At 60.0% G+C, this 20287-nt stretch overlaps 1 protein-coding gene across 2 annotated transcripts in view; it reads right to left on the bottom strand.

The window, feature by feature from the left end:
- Positions 1–1865: 1865 nt before the first annotated feature.
- The window catches only part of Cars1 (cysteinyl-tRNA synthetase 1), a 54500-nt gene continuing 36078 nt past the window's right edge, over positions 1866–20287 (bottom strand). For both annotated transcript variants that reach the window (XM_026411305.2, XM_026411303.2), the window contains 13 exons: positions 18589–18701; positions 17930–18058; positions 17453–17582; positions 17261–17364; positions 16737–16834; positions 16336–16525; positions 15739–15807; positions 13298–13379; positions 7783–7863; positions 7068–7135; positions 4853–4912; positions 4334–4417; positions 1866–3827 (listed from right to left, as the gene is read on the bottom strand). In XM_026411305.2, the coding sequence (XP_026267090.1) occupies positions 3693–3827; positions 4334–4417; positions 4853–4912; positions 7068–7135; positions 7783–7863; positions 13298–13379; positions 15739–15807; positions 16336–16525; positions 16737–16834; positions 17261–17364; positions 17453–17582; positions 17930–18058; positions 18589–18701 (1343 nt within the window). In that variant the 3' untranslated portion in view covers positions 1866–3692. The remainder of the gene's footprint in view (positions 3828–4333; positions 4418–4852; positions 4913–7067; positions 7136–7782; positions 7864–13297; positions 13380–15738; positions 15808–16335; positions 16526–16736; positions 16835–17260; positions 17365–17452; positions 17583–17929; positions 18059–18588; positions 18702–20287) is intronic.

Raw genomic sequence — 20287 nt, forward strand, 5'->3', positions numbered from 1 at the left:
TGGTGCTAGAACAAGGCCCTTGCATAGAGCCCAGTCATGCTGGACTCGGGGGACAGAAGCCTGCCTGGCTAGCCACCCTCCACTCAGCCCAGGCCCCTTTCACCTGGAGGGTCCCTGTTCTTCCTGAACTAAGCCACGCTCCTGCCCTGGCCCTCCATCTCAGCTGTCTTCCAGCTGTGGGTACCCAGGTAGTCTGCCACCCTGCCCTGTCCCCTAGTCTCCCATGAGCGCTGTCCCTGCCACCTGCTCTCACATTAGCACTGCCCACCAGTAACACTGACATGAGGGCAGGAGAGGGGTGGGTCTGGGTTTAAAATCCCTAGATGCTGCTTAAGTGCAGTGGCTGGGGAGCCCTGGTATCAGACTCCCAAGGTGGCCCAGGGGCTCCTTGGCAAGGAGGGTCTCACCCTGCGGTTCTGGCTCTGCACCAGCACCCCTCCCCAGGTGCTACCACCAGCTGTGGCCGTCAGCAGCCCTTTTCCTCCTGGGTCCTGCTACCCAGAGCTCAGGGGACCTGGCCTGTGCTGTGCTCCTGGGACGCCCTGTCCTTGCAGGTGGTCCCTGAGGTGGACTGAGCTCTGGAGGCAGACTGGCACCTGGAAAAGCAGGCGGCATCTGGCTAGCTGTGCCAAGTCGCCCGGGCCTGTGGTGGTGGTAGGCAGCATCTTTGTTCCCACCCATGGGGGTGCCTAAATGACAGAGCATTGCAGGAAAGGACACTGGAGGCACGTGAGGGCACAAAGGGCCTGTTTCTATGTCAGGATGGACGTTGTCGTCTCCTTCATGTGATCTTTTGTTTTTGTGGTGCTGGGGATGGAACCGGGCCTTGAGCAGGCTGGGCAAGCTACACCCCAGCCCCTTTGGCATCTGTGAAGAGACTTGTGCCTTTCTCCCTAGAACCCGCAAGTCACCTGTGGGAGGACACTCTGCCACGGTGCGTTATGCAGCCCCTGGAACTCTCCCAGGGGTCTCAGCAACTCCATCAAGACCAGAAAGGGTCGCCCTTCTACCAGCGGGCAACATTGGGCAAGTCTTCCCTGAAACAGTCCCATGAAAGGAGGAAGAATGCCTGATGCGGTCACTTAGGCACAACAGGTCTGTAGAGGAAGGGCTGTCACAAGGGCTGCTCCAGGAGTGGCAGTACTCTTTGGCTCTGTTTCTGAGCTATCATACTCTTCACTGCCCTGACTGTCCCAGACATGCCAAGGGGAGCTCCCGGGGAAGCTGCAGATAGAGTGCCGGGGTCCCGTGAGCCCTGAGGCCACACTGTGCAGGTCCAGAGCATGCCAGGTGAGTACCAGGCACCCGTGCTGGCAGTGGGTGGCTCCCCATGAGGCCAGCGCATGGGCAGAGCTGCCTAACTGCCACCACAAGGACACACCACTGTCCCCTGCAGCCACCCCCACCACCCCCTCCATCCCCATAGCTAGGTTTGAGAACAGTACCTACATGGGTGGCATGGACCTCTGAGATGACTTTCCCCTTAGTGTGATTCCTAGACACAGCCAGCAGTACATGCCACTGGCTTGCCCATATCCTTTTGCTGTGACTCCATCAGTCATTAGAAGTGTCCCTCTTTGGGCACAAAGAGTCCAGGCTTCCCACTTCTGCACTGGTGGATTCTGAAGGAGGTGGCAACATCTAGAGCCCGCAGAGCCCGTGCACTCACTGCTCCAAGGAGTCGCCTTCCCGTCTAGAGCCAGGAGACACTCTGCGGCTCACACTGTCGGTCAGGTCATACTGCTTTGTCCAGTTCATACGGAACAGCACAGGGACTTAACTTGTTTTTTTAAGTTTGTATTTTATCTCTTACATTAAAATCCTGGTTGCTGACATCAGTGTTATCTGCTCTGTCTCAGCAAAGAGTTTGGAAACACCATACCAATGTTACTAGAGGCAGAACTACCACGTCACGCTGGACTGCTGTGCACCCCTGGCCTGGGCAGGCCCCCACCGAGGTGACTAGCAGAGGCCGGTCTCTGAGCTGAGCTGATCAGTTTCCAGCAGCCATGGTTTCGATCTGAATGGTGTAAAGGCCTGGTCTCCAGCCCATGGTGCTGCTGGGAGGGGGGGGGGTGTCCAACTGGGAGGAGGTAAGGTTATGGGGTTGACCCTGAGGGGAGATTGGGAGCCCTGCTCTTCCTCTGTCTCTGCTTCTGGCCTTCACAGAGAGCAGCTCTGCTCCACCACGTGCTCCCTGCCATGAAGTTCCCTGCCCACCACAGGACCAAGCCGGCCACAGTGGCAGACAGCACACTGGGAAGCTGCCGTGCTTTCCTGGTCCCCCCAGATTCCTTCAAGACCTGTCCTGCTCCTCCCCAGGGACGTGGGTGGCTCTTTGTGATGGTCTCCACTAGGAAGATGCCATGGCCTCTGGAGTTAGGACCCTCTGCTCCTCTCTCTGGACACAGCCTCCAAAGTCGCTGGGAGAGACCACAGCAATGAGAGGTGCCCAGCAGCCCCAGCCCAGGGCCAGGTGTGAACCTCAGATGAGCTGCCTGACTGCCAGGAACTGCCTGCCAAGTCCCTGGCCAGTGTGGTCAATGGCTACGGTTCTCGGCCACCAGGTTCTGGGGTGTCTGTTATGTAGCAATAGCTAACTGGGACAGGCTGCTTAATGCTGTCTGGGGGACATTTTTCTTTTAAATATAAAATACCAATAAAGTTTGGGCTAGGGATATAGCTCAGTTGGTAGAGTGCTTGCCTTGCACACACAAGGCCCTGGGCTTAATCCTCAGCATCACACATACACACACAAAAGACCGACAAAGTCAGCCTGCACAGGACAGTCCACCACCTCTGGGCCGAGGTCCTACAGGGACAGGGCTTCACCAGCCTCACACAGTTTCATGCTGCCACATTTCACACCTTGTGGGGGCCTTTAGGGCAGCTTCCTACAGGCAGAACCAAACCACAGGGACAGGGTACGTCCACCACTGGGCATTGCCACACCCCCCAAGTGTGTGGTCTCCTACCAACACCGATGCCTGCCCTTGGTCCAGTCAGAGCTGGCCCACACCAGCCTTCACAGGCACAGGGAGCTGCTGCCCCTGGCACAGCACTCCACCAAGGCCGGCTGGGCACATCTGAGGGCAGGCGCTGACTCTCAGCTGGAGTGAGCACCCTGTGGGGAGCTGGTGGGGAGGACACGCCCCTGGTGTGGAGACTCCTATCTCGCCCGCCAGCCCTGCAGACCCAGGCTGCTGTCGGCGTGGCAGGCCTGGCAGCTGGCCAGGGGCCCACCCGCAGCACTGGCCTGCAGCTCTAGGAAACCTGCAGTGTGCGTGTTCATCGGAGCAGAGGCAGACTGAGTGGTCTTTGTCTGCGGCCCAGCGGGATCCGCCAGGCTGAGCCGGTCTTTTTCCTACTCAATACCTCCAAATGCACCCACACAGCAGGGATTAGCCGGGCTGCTGGCATGTGGGGAAATTCCTCCGCTGGCTCCACTGACCAAGCGCTTAAGTCACAACCTGCTGACCATGCGGCCCGGCTGCCAGCTCCAACAGGAGCTGAGTGGAGGTCGGCGGCAGAGAGGGCGGCAGGGCCTCACTGTTCACAGGGTTTATTGGTAACGTTGCAGGGCGCCGGCCACAGGCACCTACGTGAACCAGTCCTCTGCTCGGGGCGAGGACAGCTGTCCACAGGACAGGAGTGCGGGCGCTGCCCTGGGCGGAAGCCTCAGTGCCCGGCTGTCAGGGCAGACTTCCGTCCTGGACCATCTGCAGGTACTCCTCGTGCAGCCTCTCCTGCGCCTCATACAGCTTCCGCAGCCTCTTGGAGAGCCCCTTGCTCAGCTCCCTGCCCTCTGTGTCGTGCGTGGGCAGGCCCTGCAAGGGCAACGCAGAGCTGCCAGGCCCGCCACCCTGCACCCTCCTCCCTCCTCCTCCTCCACACGCCTCTCCCTGCTGTGGCCATGTCCTCTGGTGAGGGCTTTTGGTCACCACCGCTCAGGGTCCAGCATGCTGACCCAGTAGCATTGGCTTAAGAATTTAAGACCATGGCCACTGTGGAGAATGGTGGCCAGAGTCAGGCCCACCATGCTGAAGGGGTGCAGCCAATACACCTGGACCTGGCAGGGAGGCCGAGGGTGGGGCAGAGCTGGGCCAGCTGAGGCCCGAGGCCCTGCCGGGTTCTGTTTCAGCCATCCCAAGTCCGGCCCAGGCCGTGACTCCCACTGTCAGAGGCGGGAGCCAGGTGGAGGCACCTACCAGGAGGGGACCCCCTGGGCCCCAGCCTCCCCTAGAATCTCCCACATGCCCACGGCTGAGAACTCCTGCCCACCCCAGTTCAGGGTGGTCTAATGAGTCCTGAAATGTGGAGAAGGATTTCTTACATTTTCATCAAACTTGGAGTATTTGTCACTTTCTGACAGGAACATTTCACCAGGTGGAATCTTCATCCTGGCCAGCTTCGCCGCCTGGAACAGAGTACGGTCATAACCACCCGGCAGCAGGCAGGGGCTTTACACTGTCCCCAGGATGCCCACTCCCACCCCAGCCCCCAAACTGCTCTCAAACTCAGGTGGCTGGAAGGAAGGTGGGAGCCGGGGCAGGGACTCAAAGGGCCCCGTTCGTGGAACAGAGGAAAGGCTGTCAGCGGTCCCCAGGGCAGCCAGACTGCAAGAGCTGCCCAGTGCGGTGACGGGCGGGTAGTCTTCCCTGGCCGTCTCCCTCCTGGGTGGACCCCCAGGTTCCAGGGCACCATGTAGGAAGGCAGGTGGGGGCAGAGTGGAGCTCCCTTTAGAGGGTCCTCCGGGACCTGGCCAAGTCCGAGGGAGGCCGAGAGCCACAAACGCCCAGGCGAAAGTGCATTTCTACCCGGGGGAGTCCCCCCAACAAGCAGACATGCTCACTTCCTGCTCTCGCTTCCTCCGGGCGGCCTCCTCCTTCTTCTTCCTCTTCTCCTCTTCAACCTAGGGGAACAGGCAGGGCCAATGAGCCAGGGTCCTGGTCCTCCTGCTGTCTCCCACGACCTGTCCAGCCCAGCCCAGCCCTCGGAGTGGGAGACAGACTGGTGGCCTGGGCTGAGGTGGCATAGCTGTGCTCAGCAGTGGCTGACCCTGGTTCCAGACCTTCTCAGTGGCCCTCTGGGTGCCCACCATGCTCTGGATGTGAGGACAGGGCAGCAGACAAAACCAACATTAAAAGCTTCAGGCACAACAGCAAGACACTGACCAGAAGGACAAACCTGGTCTGGAAGGGGGGTGCTGCATCTAGTGGGGCCCGGGGACGACCTGCACAGGTCATGGTACCCAGGAGAGCAAGGGCACAAGGCAGGATGGGGAGAGGGCAGAGGCCAGCAGCGCCAAGGAACAGGTGCCAGCGTTGGGGCAGTCAACGAGATGGGACAGGAGGTGGTGAGCAAAATCCAGGATTCCACTCCACCCAGCAGAATCCAGGCTGGAGCGTGGGTGGGGAGGGGCTGGGGAGGCCCAGCCCGGGGCTGGTGGTGGAGCCAGCAGGCTGGTTTCAGGTGAGGTCAGGCCAAGCCTGCCTCGGGAGTTCGGGCTGCCGTGGGCAGGGAGGAACAAGTTCGGGGAGCCGAGAACCTGATTTCTTTGGGATGTCCAGGGTTTCGGGTGCTCCTGGCTTCCCGGAGCTATGAGGTAGGCAGCCAAGTGCAGGAGCATGGCAGGTAGGCTCTGGGCTGGGGCCTGGGATCGTGGCAGATGCCCAGTGGACACCAGAGAAGCGGTGGGCTGGGCAAGGTCATGGGGAGGGGAGGGGAGGGCAGGGGAGGAGAGGCAGGAAGGCGCCGACAGAGCGCCAGGACGGCAGTGTGCTAGAGGAACGGTGGCCTGTCTAGGAGGACTCGGGGCCCTTTCAAGGCAGGAGTGCTCGTGTGCGGAGGGACTACTCTGGAGGAGAGCAGGCAAGGGACGCTGGAGGGCCTGGGAGCCCGGCTCCGTGCCATAGTGGTGAGAGCCCTGGCCCGAACAGTGGACCTGGAGAAGCCACGAGCTGCTGCCTCAGAGGGAAGAGGCTTCGGCAAGGCACCCCAGCTTCAGGCCAGATGTGTGGGCAGGAGGCTGGGCCACCCCTGGCTGGGGGTGGCAGAAAGGCCCTAGCCAACTTCTGGTCACCTCCAGGCAGCTGGCAGGCTACACCTCCCCTAAGGAGGCTGTGCTTGCTCAGTTCAGGAGGGGAGCCCCGTGTGGACGGAGACGCAGGCTGGGGAGAGCAAGTGTGACAGAAATGGAGAGGGCCTCTACGGGAGGTCACGCCACAACCTCTAGGGCAGGCTCCCTTCCCACCTTCCTTGTCACCACCCTGTGACTGTCTAGAGTCCCCCGGGCAGCTCCAGCTGACTCTGCTCAGCTGATGGGTAGCTCCTCCCGTGTCCCAGGCCCTGCAAACCCAGTCTGTGTCCACCTGAGTCTTGGGCCCTGCTCCTGGGGGCGGGGCTTGCTGCAGTGCCAACGCAGGCCACTCTCAACTCCATCCCCAGACCCGACCCTGGCTCTGTCAATCACCTCTCCTCTCCAAGTCCCTCTCAGCGGCCTGGCCCAAACCTGCTCTGGAGGCCACCCCCAGAGGCCCACCTGTCTCAGTGCCACTCCCCGTTCCCGTGTGGCTTAGGAATCCACATGTCCCTGGGGGCACCTCACAGGCTGGGTCCAGCAGTTCTGATGTGTTTTTGTTCCTGTTCTTTCTCCCACTGACAGCCAGGTCTCTGAACATGGGATCTCTGGATCATGAGGTCTCGCTGGGGTGGGAGCTTTGGGAGGGGCACTCTGGGAAGAGCCACGCGGCACTGAGGGTCTGCTGTCACTCGCCTCCCCCCAGCTGAGCAGACGCCTGCTGTTGGGTTCAGGCCGTCGGGCAGTTGCAGAGCTGACTTTTCTTTCGGACATTCACGGGGACAGGGATTTGTTTGGTTTGGGCCCTGGGGATTGCCCAGGGCTCCGTACATGTTGCAAGCTCTCCACCACTAGGTCACACCTCAGCCCAGCACTGGCATATTTTAAAATAAAAGCATTAATGTAAATTCTTAAAAGTAAACTATGCAACAACCCCAAAGGTGTTTTGTTTTCAACAGAATCAAGCAGTCATTCCAACTTTACCAACCCTTTTCTTCTCTTCCCTCTCTCTTAGTAAGGTCTCTCTGTCCACCAGTTTCACCACCGTTGGCAGTCCTGAAAAGCAGACAGCTGGTGAGACCCAGGCCTGTGCACCTGTCCTCCTGCAGGCTGCCTGCCAGCCTCCGCGCCGTCAGCCGAGCTCCCCACGCCGCACACTGTGGACAACAGGGGGCCTGCCTGACGGCTCACACTGTCAGCAGGCAGGTGTGACACGGTGACAACTACAGCGCCTAGGCTTGCTCCCTGAGTGTGGGAAAGGAAAGGCAGTAGAGGCCAGAGGACTATAGGCACCGGACTGTCAGGCCCAAACACATCACAAACCATGACTACCCTCCTGAAGACTGCCTGCCTTGCTGGGTTGGGGACACCTAGGGACATTTGGGAAGAACATGGAGATTCCACTTGGGGATTCCTTTTTTCTTTTTTTTTTTTTTTTTGGGTACTGAGAGCAGAACTTAGGGGTACTATACCACTAAGCTACACCCCTACTCCCTTTTATTTTTTTGAGACGGGGCCTTGCTAAGTTGCCAAGGCTGGCCTTAAACTTGTGATTCTCCTGCCTCAGCCTCCTGAATTCCTGGGATTACAAGCAAGCACCACCGTGCTTGGCTTCCACTTGGAGATTTGTCAGGAACTCTTAGTGTGTCCCCTCCTGTGTCCTTTCCCAGATCTCTGGCAAGCAGGTTGAGAGGCTCACCCACCTTCGTGATCTTCAAACCGCACCCCAAGCTCGGGCAGGATGTCATCCCGGAGGGCATCGCTGAGCTGCAGGACCTCAGGGACTGTTGGCAGAGAAGAGTGGTGCTGTTAGACATGCAGGGATCCCAGGTCCCCCGGACCACGCACTGTCCCCAGTGCCTAGAAGAAGCACCAGCTTGATTCTGTGGGAAGCAGAAGAAGCCCAGAGATTACCAAGGCCACTTCCATCAGGGAACCTGGGGTGCTGCTCCCAGAGCCCAGAGGAGCCCAGGCCTAGTAGCCACCTCCCAGGGTCAGCCTGAGGACCAGCAAAGGCTTGTGCAGAGTGGCCAGTGCCCAGGGCCTGGCTGCCTGGGATGCTTGCCAGGGGGTGTCTGGGATGCCCAGAGCGGGTGCAGCAAGCAGGGCCAGGCTTCTTCCTGGTGCAGGTGCCTACTGCACAACCACGAGGCTCCCAAGGCACCAAGCGTCCTGGTCCCAGGTAAAGGACTCTGGGAACTCCTGGCCACAAAATCTTGGCTCAGGATCTCGAGGGGGAGACACTCGGTAGGTCAGGCCTCGGGCTGCTGCTGTGCCTGCTCAGGGCCTGTGCCCTGTGCCCCTGAAGTCTTGAAAGCGTTCCCTGCTCCCCTCATGGGCCTCAGTGCTGGAGAAGGACCAGGCCACCAACTGTAAATGCCCTGAGAGAGCCAGGACACAGCTGGGTGAAGGGGGTCCAGGACAGAGGCTGGGTAGCCCCAGAACTGCTATCCAGCACCCAGGCTCAGCCTGACCACCGGGCTGTGTCAGGATGAAAGGCAGGGGAACCCCAAAAGCAGACGGCTGGAGGAGACAAGACAAGGCCTGTCCGCTTGAAGCGCCTCTTCCACGAAGGACATAGCACAGCAGACCGGTGGGGGGACACTGGGCCTGTACTGTGGACAGTCCTGCAGGTTTAGACATTCCCAATCTCTGAGTCGCTTTCTCTATTGGTGCCAAGGGCAAGATCAGTGACCAGCTGACTCACCCCTTCCTGGCACCTGGTCAGAGGGCAGTGGGAAGGCTGCAGCTCTGGGGTGGGGCTGGGGTCCTTAACATGGAGCACAGTGAGGCCACTGGAGTCACACCACACAGCTCTCCTAGGCCCACTTGGGCCCACTCCAGGTCTGGCCAGTGTTCCGTCCCTGTCGCATTTAGAAACCAATAGCCCTGAAGGACTTGATTTCAGACAGTGTGGCCACGACCAACCCAGCCTTTCCTAAAGGAAATGCAGCTGGACAGGAGGGGAGGCAGTCCCGCGGCAGCTGGCACACCGAGGCCCAGCCAGGCAGGGGACGCAAGATGGCCGTGTCAGGCAGGGGGCCAACACCAGCGCCCCCGCCCGGAATGTACTGCCCAACTCGCAGGGCCTTGTCACACTGGGGAAGGACCTCGACTTAGAAATGTGAACATCTGCAGTACCTCAGCCATGCCCAGCACTGCAGATGGTCCCTCTTTCACAGTGGACACTGTCAGCTGGCCCCCAATGGTTATGACCGTCCCTGCCTCAGTGCTAACCCATATCTGCTGTTCCAGCCCACGTCAAATGTCACCAAGGAAACACAGGGTGTGACAGGCAAATAGGATGCCAACCTTCCTCATCCTCAGGCCAAGACCCTGCCCGCTGTGAGGGGGTCCCTGGAGCAGGCACAGGGAGGCCTCCCACTCCCAACACACATGACACACACTCCCTGGGAGCCCCCCACCACAGCCCACCTGGCCTCTGCAGAGCTGAGGAGCAGGACCTGCCACCTGCCCTCATGCTGAGGCCTGCTTGTGCCCACTTAGCTGGGAATTCCCTCCAGGCCCATGAAACCTTTTGGTGCCTCGGGCCTGGCCTGCTCTCTCCTCTGCTACTGAACAAGTGCAGGCCCCCAAGACCACAGCAGCACTCTGCAAGGCCACAGCCACACGTGGTCCATCCCACCCCGAGTATCACTCAGCCCTGAAAAGGCACAAAGCACTGCCACACGACCAGCTGGCAGACACTGGAGACACGGTACCACAGGAGAGACGCTGTACCCGCCACCCAGGACGCTACCTACAGACAGAAAGCAGGCTGGGTGGACGCATCAGAAGAGCGCAGGCTCTGTCACCCACGAGTTGGGGGCGGAAGACCAGCCTCTGAACTCTCTGTTGATACCTAGGTTTAGGCCTGAGCCAGGCATGATGGCACACACCTGTAATCCCAGCACCTTGGGAGGCCGAGGCAGGAGCATTGCAGGTTGGAGGCCAACCTGGGCAACTCAGCAAGATCCTGCCTCAAAATAAAAAAAATTTAAAAAGGGTGTGACTTGGCTCAGTGGTACAGGGCCCCTGGCCCAGTGGTCGAGGGCCCTGGGCCCAGTGGTCGAGTGCCCCTGGGTTCCCTCCCCAGGACCCAACACAGAAACAAAAGGAAACAAACGGCTCTGGCTAGGTGTAGGTCTGTGGCCAGCTGCTTAGTCTGGGGCTGGGAATGCGGACCTACAGGGGAATCAGGCAGGAGTGGGGACCTTCCACGTCCGAGGCCGCCTGAGCAGAGGCGTCCCCAGGTCAGAAGGCTAGGCACAGCTGCCCTGGAGGCAGAAGGGCACAGCAAAGGAGCATGGCCTTCCCTGGACGTGGTCCCCAGACGGGGCACCTCCTGGGGACACCTGGGCCAGCCACAAGGACTCACGGTCCTGTTGACTGGAGATGCTCCTGAATGACAGGGTCCATCAGGCTGTCTCAGTCAGCAACTCCTTAGAAGTGTCCTGCTCGCGTGGATGGGGTGACCGTCAGCACCCCGGGTGGCAACTGTTCCTCTCTCCCTCTTGGTGGGCTGCATACTGCCCCAGGAGCATGTGCCCACAGAGCCCCAGGGCACCCATCAGAGCTGGCTCCTGTCAGTGGAGTCGGGGACAGGGATGGAAAGCAGGTGATGCCGCGAGCAACTCACTGCCCAGAACAGACTGGGGAGAAGCAGCACGAGGCAACGGCGATCCAGCCTGGGGAGCAGGAAGATGCAGGAGCCCCGAGTGGAATGCCACTCAGCTTTCCAAACAGATGGAAATCCTCAGGCTGCTGGGACGTGGAAGAGTTGAGGACGTTCTGCTAAGTGGGGGCAGACAGGTGCAGAAGGACACACTGCCCTCCACTTACATGAGATCCCTGGAGCACTCGAATTCAGACAGAAAGTAGGATGGGGAGCAGCGCTGGAGGGCAGGAGTCACATTCAACAGAACAGAGTCCAGGCTGGGGAGAGCAGAAGCTTGGGGGCTAGAGGTGGCTGCCCAGCAGAGTGGACGTGCCTAGCGCACCAAACACAGTCTCGATGGTAACCTCTGTAGAGAATATCAAAGAGGCGATGGGGGGGGGGGGTGACCACAGGCGACAGAGGTCTGCCCAGCCCTGCAGGCCCTGTCCCAGGCTCCCTGACCCCTGCTCCCTCCTGGACTGGCCTGGGCAGAACTGCTGCCTCAGTCCACTCTGGAGCTTGTGGCCCACTCTCCTTCTCCTGGGCCTGTCACAGTGCTGGGAATAGAGCCATACTTGCTGCTGCTGCTGCTGCTGTGTGGGTAGACCCACGTCCAGCACATGCCTCCAGCCCCTGGACTGTCCAGAGAGCCCCGGGGTCTCTGGCCCAGGTAAGCTGACTGCAAGCCCACCTGAGCGTCGGGGCAGAGGACTGCTGCATGTGAGCACAGCATGGTGATCCCATCCCTTGGCATGACCCACTTCTCTTGCTGTCCACTCTTTCCAGCCAACACGCTACTCTGAGGCCAGCCTGCTGGGGCTGCTCTGAAGGCCAAGCACACCCTGCCCTGGTCAGTGTTGCAGTGCTGTGGCTACTGCATGGCCAGGCCACCTTTGGAGCCCATGGGCCTGCGTGCCCGAGTTCCTCCTGGGGCTAGGGTGTGCTCAGGAAGTCATGTTACATGTGTGCTCCCTGTGTGCCCTTGGGGGCTGAGTCCTGGGCTCAGCCTCCGATGTCCTGACAGGCCGACGGAAATGCCCTGCTGCCCACAAGGCCCCTGCTCCAAGCCCAGGACCCCAGCGATGGCAATGGGGGCTGCTGACCCCTGTGTAGAGACCTACACAGCTCTGCAGTGGGCCATCAGGTGCTTCTCAGTTTGGTGAAAGGGATTTAAATCACTGAGAAGCACCAGGTGAGACAGCAAGCACTAAATGCTCACTGCAGGCCAGGCCCCTCTGTGAGCACAAGAGGCAGCCTTGGAGTGGGGTCACCCAGCCCGCCTCCTCTGGCCGTGTCCTGCACTCCCCCTGACCAGAGGAGCTGCAGGCTGAGAATCATCTTTCCTTTTGCCCTGCTCTCCAGCACAAGACAGGCCTGGACCTGGTCCCGGGCCTCCCCCAGCCCCTCCCCCTGGCCACGCCTCGCATCCTCCTTCAAGAGGCAGCCTCTCCATTTGCTGGTAGTGGATGGAACTGGACTATCACGTTAGGTCAAGGAGCTAGATGTCCTCTCTGATATGTGGGTTTAACACACGATGTGGGGTGGGTGGGGGAGCGGAGTTCACTGGATTAGACAAAGGGGAATAAAGGGAAGGGAAGGCGAAGGGGAAAGACAATGGAATGAAGCAGACACCATTTCCCCATGTTCACTCGAGTACACGACCATCGCGAACAACCTCAAGTACGAGACGTCAAAGCGCACTCTCCTCGTATCCAAAACAAACCAACAACAAAAACAGGCAGCCCCCCCCCCCCCCCCCCCGGGCTCTCCTGGGTGCCCTGCACTCCACCATTGGCCACGCGGCCTAGACGCTGACCTGCCTGCAAACTGTCCTGCAGTGAGCCCAGGATGCTCTCTGCACAGTGGAGGCTCGGCACCACAGGCTCCTGGCACCTACCAGGCTGAGCGGGGCAGGGGACGGTCACCGCCTCCTCCAAGCCCTGCTTTCCTTTTCTGTAAGACAGTGAGGTCAGACAAGACAAGCAGCTGGTGAGGCCACCCCGCATCCTGACGGGTGTCAGCGGTGCTGCCACAGGTTCATGAGAAGCCAGAGTGCCGCCGGACACCACTTACTGCCAGGTTTAACAACCTGCACGGACTGGCCAAAAAACCAAGACACAGAGATCCAGCACTTCCTAAATCCCAAGTCTCACACACTCAGGATGTCAGGATATCCAAGAATGAAGCACAGACAGAAAGCCCTCCTGGGGACCCCCAAGATGAAGGCATTCTGCTGCTAAGCCCCGCGCAAAACAGTGACTCTGGGAGCAGCCCCCCAGCAGGAGGCTCCTGCTCTGGGCTCGGCAGGCATTCCAGCACGCCTGCCGGCTCACCAGGAGCAGAACTCCACCCTCCATGGCTCTGCAGGACGACCACAGCAGTCCACGCAGCTCTCGCCCAGAGTCCTGCCAGGCTCTGCACCTTTGAGCTGCCCCCAGGGGGCCCGCAGCGTGTGGGCAGCCCACAGAGGGTGACGCGCGGGGTCTGCAGCGCAGAGATGAGCAGCTGTGTGCTCGCCCAGCGAGGAAGAGCCGCTCCTGCTCTCTGAGCAACGGCCTCACCTTTTTTCTCCCGGGCAATCTTCCGCACGCCTTCTCTGAATTCCGATAACACCTGCAGGTAGGGCATGACTGTGGACTCGAGCTGTGGAAAGAAGGTCTTGGCTCAGAGGGCAGCTCACCTGTGTTGCGACTGAATGCCTCGTTAGGTATTCAATTTAGCAAACGTAGTGCAGGGCGGGGACAGCCTGGGCAGTGCTGCTGGGCCTAGTGTCCCAGAGCCGGACACCTTGTCCCCAACACATGGTCTACAGGTGTGCAGGTGACAAGCATCTTGTGGGCCTGCAGCACAGGTGACAGGGGCCAGAGGGCACAGAGCCTCCTGTATACTCTGGCCAGAGGTGCTCAGCAGCTCCTCTACAGTGCTAACTGCATGCTTCCAGCAGGGCAGACCCGGTACTGTGAGGACCTTCTTTACGTTACAAGTGGCCGCTGGGCTGGTCGTGAGTCCCACATGCACTTGCCTAGTGCTAACCGTCTTTGCCAAGGTGTTCACGCACTTAAACATCTGCACAAGCACTGACCACAGAGGAGTGCTGAGGAGGAGGCAGGAGGGAGGACGCTGGATGGGCGAAGCAGTGCACAGAACAAAGCTCCGGCCACTCTCCCTGCGCCTTCCTCCTGTCTGCTCAGTAGAACCAAAGATGGCTTCTGAGCAAGGTCTCTGCCTCCAGGTCACGGGGTAGCTCAAGAACCCAGATACAACACAGATGGCCACCAGCTGGCTGGGCCTGGGAGCCAGCAGTCTGAGCTGAACATCCTGGCCCGTCTGACCCCTGGGCAGAGGCCGTCTCCCGTGCAGTGGAGACTCCGGGCTTCCTGGTGGCTTTGGGTCTTTCTCTCTATTCATGCACAAGCCTTGGGCCAGCAGGGTGCCCAGGGGGCTCTTGGATGGCGACAGGGTCTGTCTCAAGGAGGCCTGGGACTACCGACCCCCCATGGTTTGACTGACTATACTGGGATGCATGGCCCACACCAAGGAGGCAGAGGAACAGGTGCCACCTCCTCAGCTTGACAGCACTTGGGACATGACTTGAAAGAGTGAGCTGTGGGCGCGGGACGCCGGGCCTGGCAGGCTCGTCCCATTGGCTCACTCACTCATGGCTGGCTATTTCCAAGGAGCTGACTCAGAGGGGCTAACAGGACACACAGAGGACGCACAGAGCACTATGTGAAGGGCCACAGCCACAGCAGAGTGCAAGACCAAACACTGGTACACACTCAAAGGCAGACTGACTAGCCTAGGAGCTCTCTTTTGCTTCTTGTTTCAAAGAAAACAAACACCCTAGGATTATTTGCACATGAAAACAAAACAGCTCTTGTAGATTTTCTTTCAAAAAAGCACTGGAAGCGGCCCTGCAGCTCCCCTGCAGGGGTCCTCACTGCTTATCTGTAGGAAGCAGGTTTAAGGTTGTGCCTTTATTTTGCGCTGAGCTCCTTGTCATCAGGTAGCAGCAGGTCCTCTTCAGTGTGTGCACGTGCCCTCTTGTGGAGGACTAAGAGCACTCGACAGGGCAGGGGGGTAGGAGGACATCGGAGACGAGCAGCCCTCACGTAGCGGAGGAGCCTGACATCACTGCAAACGGAGAGGCAGACGGCACCGAGCAGAGCCCGCCAGGGTGGGTTTGTCTGCATGTTCACACCTGGCATGGTGACTCTGCAGGATGACCTTCTCCTGCCTCCCAAAGCAGGGGCTGGCAGTGTGTGCACAGCCCCTGGGTGCAGTGTCAAAGCTAGAGCTGACTGGAACTGGCATTGGTTCTGCCCAGCCACAGGACAGGCAGATGGTGGAGCACTCTCCAGCCAGCACTCTATCTGTATGCGCGACCTTCAGTGAAGCCATGTTGGGTGCAGCCAACCATGAATGGCAACGATCAGGGACGCAAGTGTGTCCACCCTGAACACACAGGCCTTTCTCCCATCACCCCTGCACCACGGTACAGCCACCACATAGGGAGCACTGGTGCTGCATGAGGCCTCACAGACCACTGAGCGATGGCATGCACTGCAGGAGGACACGTGGCTTAGGCATAAAACCCACCGGTACATGTCAGGGCCTTAGCACCCATGGGTTCTGGCACCTCTGGGGTCCTGGCGTCCAACTGACATGGATACTAGGGAAATGGGATGCAGGACATGGCAGGGGCAATCAAGAACCCATTCAGCCAGGTGTGCCAGGTTAGAGCTCACGACAGCAGGGCAGCAAAGGCATCCTAACAGCCAGCTGCCAAGGCCGCCCTTCCACATGCCAAGAACAGCTGCCAAGCCACATCTGAAATGCAACTGGCAGGGTTGGTGGGGAAGGAACCTGTGCCTGTCTCAGTATGCCTAAGGGCTGCCAGGCTGGGGAGACTCCTGTAACTCCAGAGGAACAAGCAGCGGGGAAGGGTGGGTGGCCTGAGGCCCTGGACAGGGACCCGTGGGCCCAGGCAGTCACTACTCACATTAAGGCTGGTCTGAGACCCTCCAACTGGGAAACCCAGGGAGCTCTCCTCTTCTATGGCCCCGAAGATCTGAAGGAGAAAGAGACGGCACATGACCCATGGGCAGGATGGACAGGTGAGACGTCTCGCGCGGTCAGCAGCCCCCGAGCGGCTGGCGTAGGCGCGGCATGGTGGGTCTCCACGGCCAGGGAAGGGTGGGAAGAGCAGCTCCGAGAGCTTGAAAACCCACAGCAGGCCTGTCGTCCAGGTGGGTCCTGGCTCAGGTGGCCACCCTGGCCCTCCCCAGCAGGACAATGGGGAGAGGGTGAGGCAGGAGAGCCACCCTGAGGTCCTGCGGGCTGTGGGAGTGCTGCTCCAGAAGTGGCTCTGCACAAGACGTGCTCAGAGTTGGGGCCTGGGACATGGTTTCACTTTCCAGACCCCAAGGTGGGAACGGGGTCCAGAGGGACGACACTGCAGCCTCCACTCCTGACGCGTGGAGCCGGGAGAGCGGAGGGCTTGGCTTCCAAGGGTGCAGGTAACGGAGGCCTGTTTCCTCACCACAGGGCGTCACGGGGCCCATGCAGCCAGAGAGCTTGGGTTCTGGCACCTGCCTACCTTCAGCATGCGGGTGAGGTACACAGCCACACTCTCCAGCAGGGCCCGGTTGGGCCTCCGCCGGGCAGCCTTCCGGGCCGCCATATAGAGGTTGCACTGACTGACCAAGGCTCGCATCTCTTCCATGACAGTGCGGGTGTCGACGTTGTCACAGAGGGCTTCGTGAACTGCCCTTTTCTTGTCATAAAAGCTGCATGTGGAAGAACAAGGAACCCAGTCAGACCTGATACCCTCTAGAACAATCCTCCAAATGCTCCCCAAGCTCAGCTGGCTCGGCAGCAGGTGCTGCACGTCCCGGGGACCAGCTTCTCAGGCTCTGGGGCCTGGCCATAGTCGGCCAGGCCCTGGGCTGAAGAGAACCAGCACATGCCCACAAACACCAACGAAAAGGCTCCACTTACTTCTTATTCAGTTCTGTTTCCTCATCTTCCCACTTTTCAAACTGGCCCGTGATGTCAACAGGCGCTCGAAGGACGTCTTTCACGTTTAAGAAGAACTCCTGAGGTTAGGAAAGTCGGTTTAGCAGCATCCAGGCAACTTTCCCACTAGACGTTTCGGATGAACCGTCCTGATGGGATTTTACTTCAGGCAGATTCTGAAGAACCACAGTTCCTCAAGGCCCACAGAGAACCAAGCTGACAGCCGGGACCGCAGCGCGCTCTTTTTGAGCCTCTGAGACACGTGCTTGGCAGGAAGCCCAAGTCAAAAAGGCCCATCCTCGTGAACAGGAGGGACAGGACCTTCTTACACCCGCCGAGCTGCCAGCCCTCTCGGGGCAGCGTGCCCTCATCTCATGGCCCGAGCCACCTTCCCCCATGCCGTGCCCTGCCTGCCAGAGCAGGAGGGAGACGCCGCTTGCATGGACCACAGGCGCCGGTGGAGCTGGTGTCCGCCACCTCCCACCCCGCCGAGAGCTGGCACTCACGTTCATGAACTTCTCGTACTGCAGCGCCGACTCCATGGTGTTGCTGGAGTAATCCAGCGTGTCCTTCCAGGAGTGCATGAGGAAGGCCAGCCGCAACTGCCGCGCTGCGGAGCGAAGGCACGAGACAGCCTCAGTCCCCGGTGGCCCCCTGGAGCACGCCACTACCTGAGGGTGCGCGTGCGGCAGGCTTACCCGAGTGCTTCTTCAAGGCGTCCTTGATGGTGATGAAGTTCTTCAGCGATTTCGACATCTTGCAGCCTGCAATTGTCAGGTGACCTGTGTGGAGGAAGTACCTGACCCAGCAGTCATTTTCAAAGTACGCCTGCGTGGGAAGACGGGAAGGATGGCTTGGCCAGCGTCCCCAGGGCCTGGCCTTCCAGGGGGAGCCAGACACTGAACGCGCTATTGCCGCACTGTGCAGCGTCCACTGGGCAAGTGCTGCCTTTCCTAGGTGGGCAACTGAGGCTCAGAGGGACCACGCCAGGTCGCTTGCCAACAAGCAACACGACTGGTTTGAGTTTGAGCCTCTCTGTCAGAACGGCCAGGCGATCAGTGTGGGAAATCGGGCTCCATTACTGGGTCAAATTCCTTGCAAGCCCCAATGCAAAAGGCAAGACGTACCCGGAAAGGCCCTTCCTGAGGCCTGGCAGGGGTCCTGACTTCACTCACCTCTGACTGCGCCAGCTCATTGTCGTGGTGGGGGAACCGGAGGTCAAACCCCCCTCCGTGAATGTCCATCGAGGCTCCCAGGAGCGTGCCTGCCATGGCAGAGCACTCGATGTGCCATCCCGGACGACCCTGCAGACGTCAACAGCTCATGCTGCCTGCTGGGGCCTTTACCGCCCCAAGTACAACCTCAAGCCTCTGAGCTCACCAGACGGCGTTAACTCCCCCACAAACACTAAAGCCAGACCCAAACAACAACCTGGGAGGACTTCCAGCACCCCAGCACTCCAAGAGGCCAATGACCACTTCCCTTCCCACAGCACTGCAGGCAGGACGGCTATCCCAGGCCACCTCGCCCTCTAGAGCTAGCGATATTCCAATGGAGTCCACAGGGCACCAGACGAGGGCCTGCGGAGGTGGGGGCATCTAACCCCACCCCCGTCACCCCCTCACAGACTGACAGTACAAGTCCCAGGTGGGCATGTGGCTTCTGGAGGCCCAGCAAGGCCTTGTGACATCTGGTCCCTAGGGCCAGGCGGCTCTGTGCTGTACCAGCCCCGGGTTCTGGCCCTGGTGCGGAGTTCTTCACATGCAGAGCTGCCCTCGGAGACAGGGCTGTGCTGGTGCCAGCGCCCAGCCCCCAGCCCCCGGCAGGCACTCACCTTCCCCCAGGGGCACGGCCAGGACGGCTCTCCCGGCTTGGAGGCCTTCCATAGGGCGAAGTCGCTGGGCGAGCGCTTCTCACTCAGGCGGTCAGCTGAGACGCTCAGGTCGCCTGCAAGCGGGAGGGCAGGGCAGGGTTGCTCACTCGGCACACCCTGCAGGGTGTCAGCACTCCCCCACAGCTGCTCTGCGGCCTGCCCTTCTCCCTGGCTTGCTCTAGTGTGTCTCCTAGTACCCGTCTGCTGTGACAGGAATGGGGCTGACAGGGTGGATTCAGGAAACGCTGCTGTGGGCTCCAGAGTACTCGTTCTCGGGCCAAGGCCAAGCCAATCCCTGCGCTGCAGAGATGCCCACCTCACCCTGCCTCCTTGTAGCCCTGGCTCTCCACACCTCTAGGTCAGGCTGCGGTGCTCTGGGCTGAGGCAAGGAGGCGACCTGGTGTGAAGCTCACTGGGGCAGAGCGTGGGAACCCAGGTCCACACAGGGGGGATCCCTGGGTCGATGGCCCGCATAGCTGTCAGCCTGTGAGTTCTGGGGACACAAGGCATGGCTGAGCTGCTGTGTGCAAGCTTACAGGGCCAGGAGGTGGGCAGTGTCCTCCCTCCTGGGCTCACAAGGGGCACAAGGGGAAGCAGCTAAGCATCAGCCAGGAAGGCCATGAGCCGAGGGCCAGCAGCCCTTGGGGACTTGCAGGAGGGGAGGTGGCATTTTGCTAGACTCGTGGTACAGTCCCTGTGTACTTTGGTGAATGACAGGTGGCAGCAGCAGGCACAGCAGTGTAGTGGCCATGGCCCACAGGCCAGCCGAGCTCCACACTGAGGACCACCTGGCCTGGTGAGGGGCAGAGCAAAAGCCCCTGCTCTAGGCATGAGGGCACCAAGGCCCAGCCTGGCCCTCCAGAGCCTGGCCGGCCCGACTCGCACCCTTCCCTGGGGACACCTCCCCTGTGTGCCCTGGAACAGGAGGCACAGACTCCGTCTTGCCAGGAGCTGTGCAGGGGCCAGGCTGAGCCTCCATGAAGACACTGGGAGGATGGCCATGCCAAGGAGGGCCCGGCCCGAGCCTCAGGATCAGGACATGCCCTGATCATGGAGGACGATGGCCACCAGCTTTCAACCCAGAAACCATCACAGTCAGCGTCTGGGTATGTTGACAACCTGACTGAAATGTCTTCATGACCCTCTCTTGCTGGTCTGCCACCAGCAGTCCCTCAAACCGTGGCCGGATGTGGCTCCATGACACCCTCCTACGTGCAGGTTTTCAATTAGCTGTCGCCGTGTATATCTACTCATGAGTGTCCACGTATCATGACTTACTTTTGTTTTGTGGTGGTGCTGGGGATCAAATGATGACTTACTTTTAGAAACACCACAGAGAAAAGGATCGTGTCTCTCGCACGCCAAGGCCTAAAGGCTGTTGCTTGGCAGAGCTGGCTCTGATTCAGACTTTTTGAGAAAGAAATCACACAATCCCTCCCATCCTCATTCCTGCTAGCCACGCCCCTGCCACTGAGCCCCAGCGGCAGCCCCTCTACCTTATTTTGAGACCGAGTCTCACTATGTCCCCAGGCTGCTTCCAACCCAAGACCCCTGCCTCAGCCTCCCCGGAGACGGGGCACACACCAGCTGCACAGTCCTTCTGAGGGTATCTTCCTCTCGCTGGGCACAGGGAGCACACCGCCACGGGAGGGGTACGCAG

The sequence above is a fragment of the Urocitellus parryii genome, chromosome 4 (assembly GCF_045843805.1).
Source record: "Urocitellus parryii isolate mUroPar1 chromosome 4, mUroPar1.hap1, whole genome shotgun sequence".
Classification (NCBI taxonomy): Eukaryota; Metazoa; Chordata; class Mammalia; order Rodentia; family Sciuridae; genus Urocitellus; species Urocitellus parryii.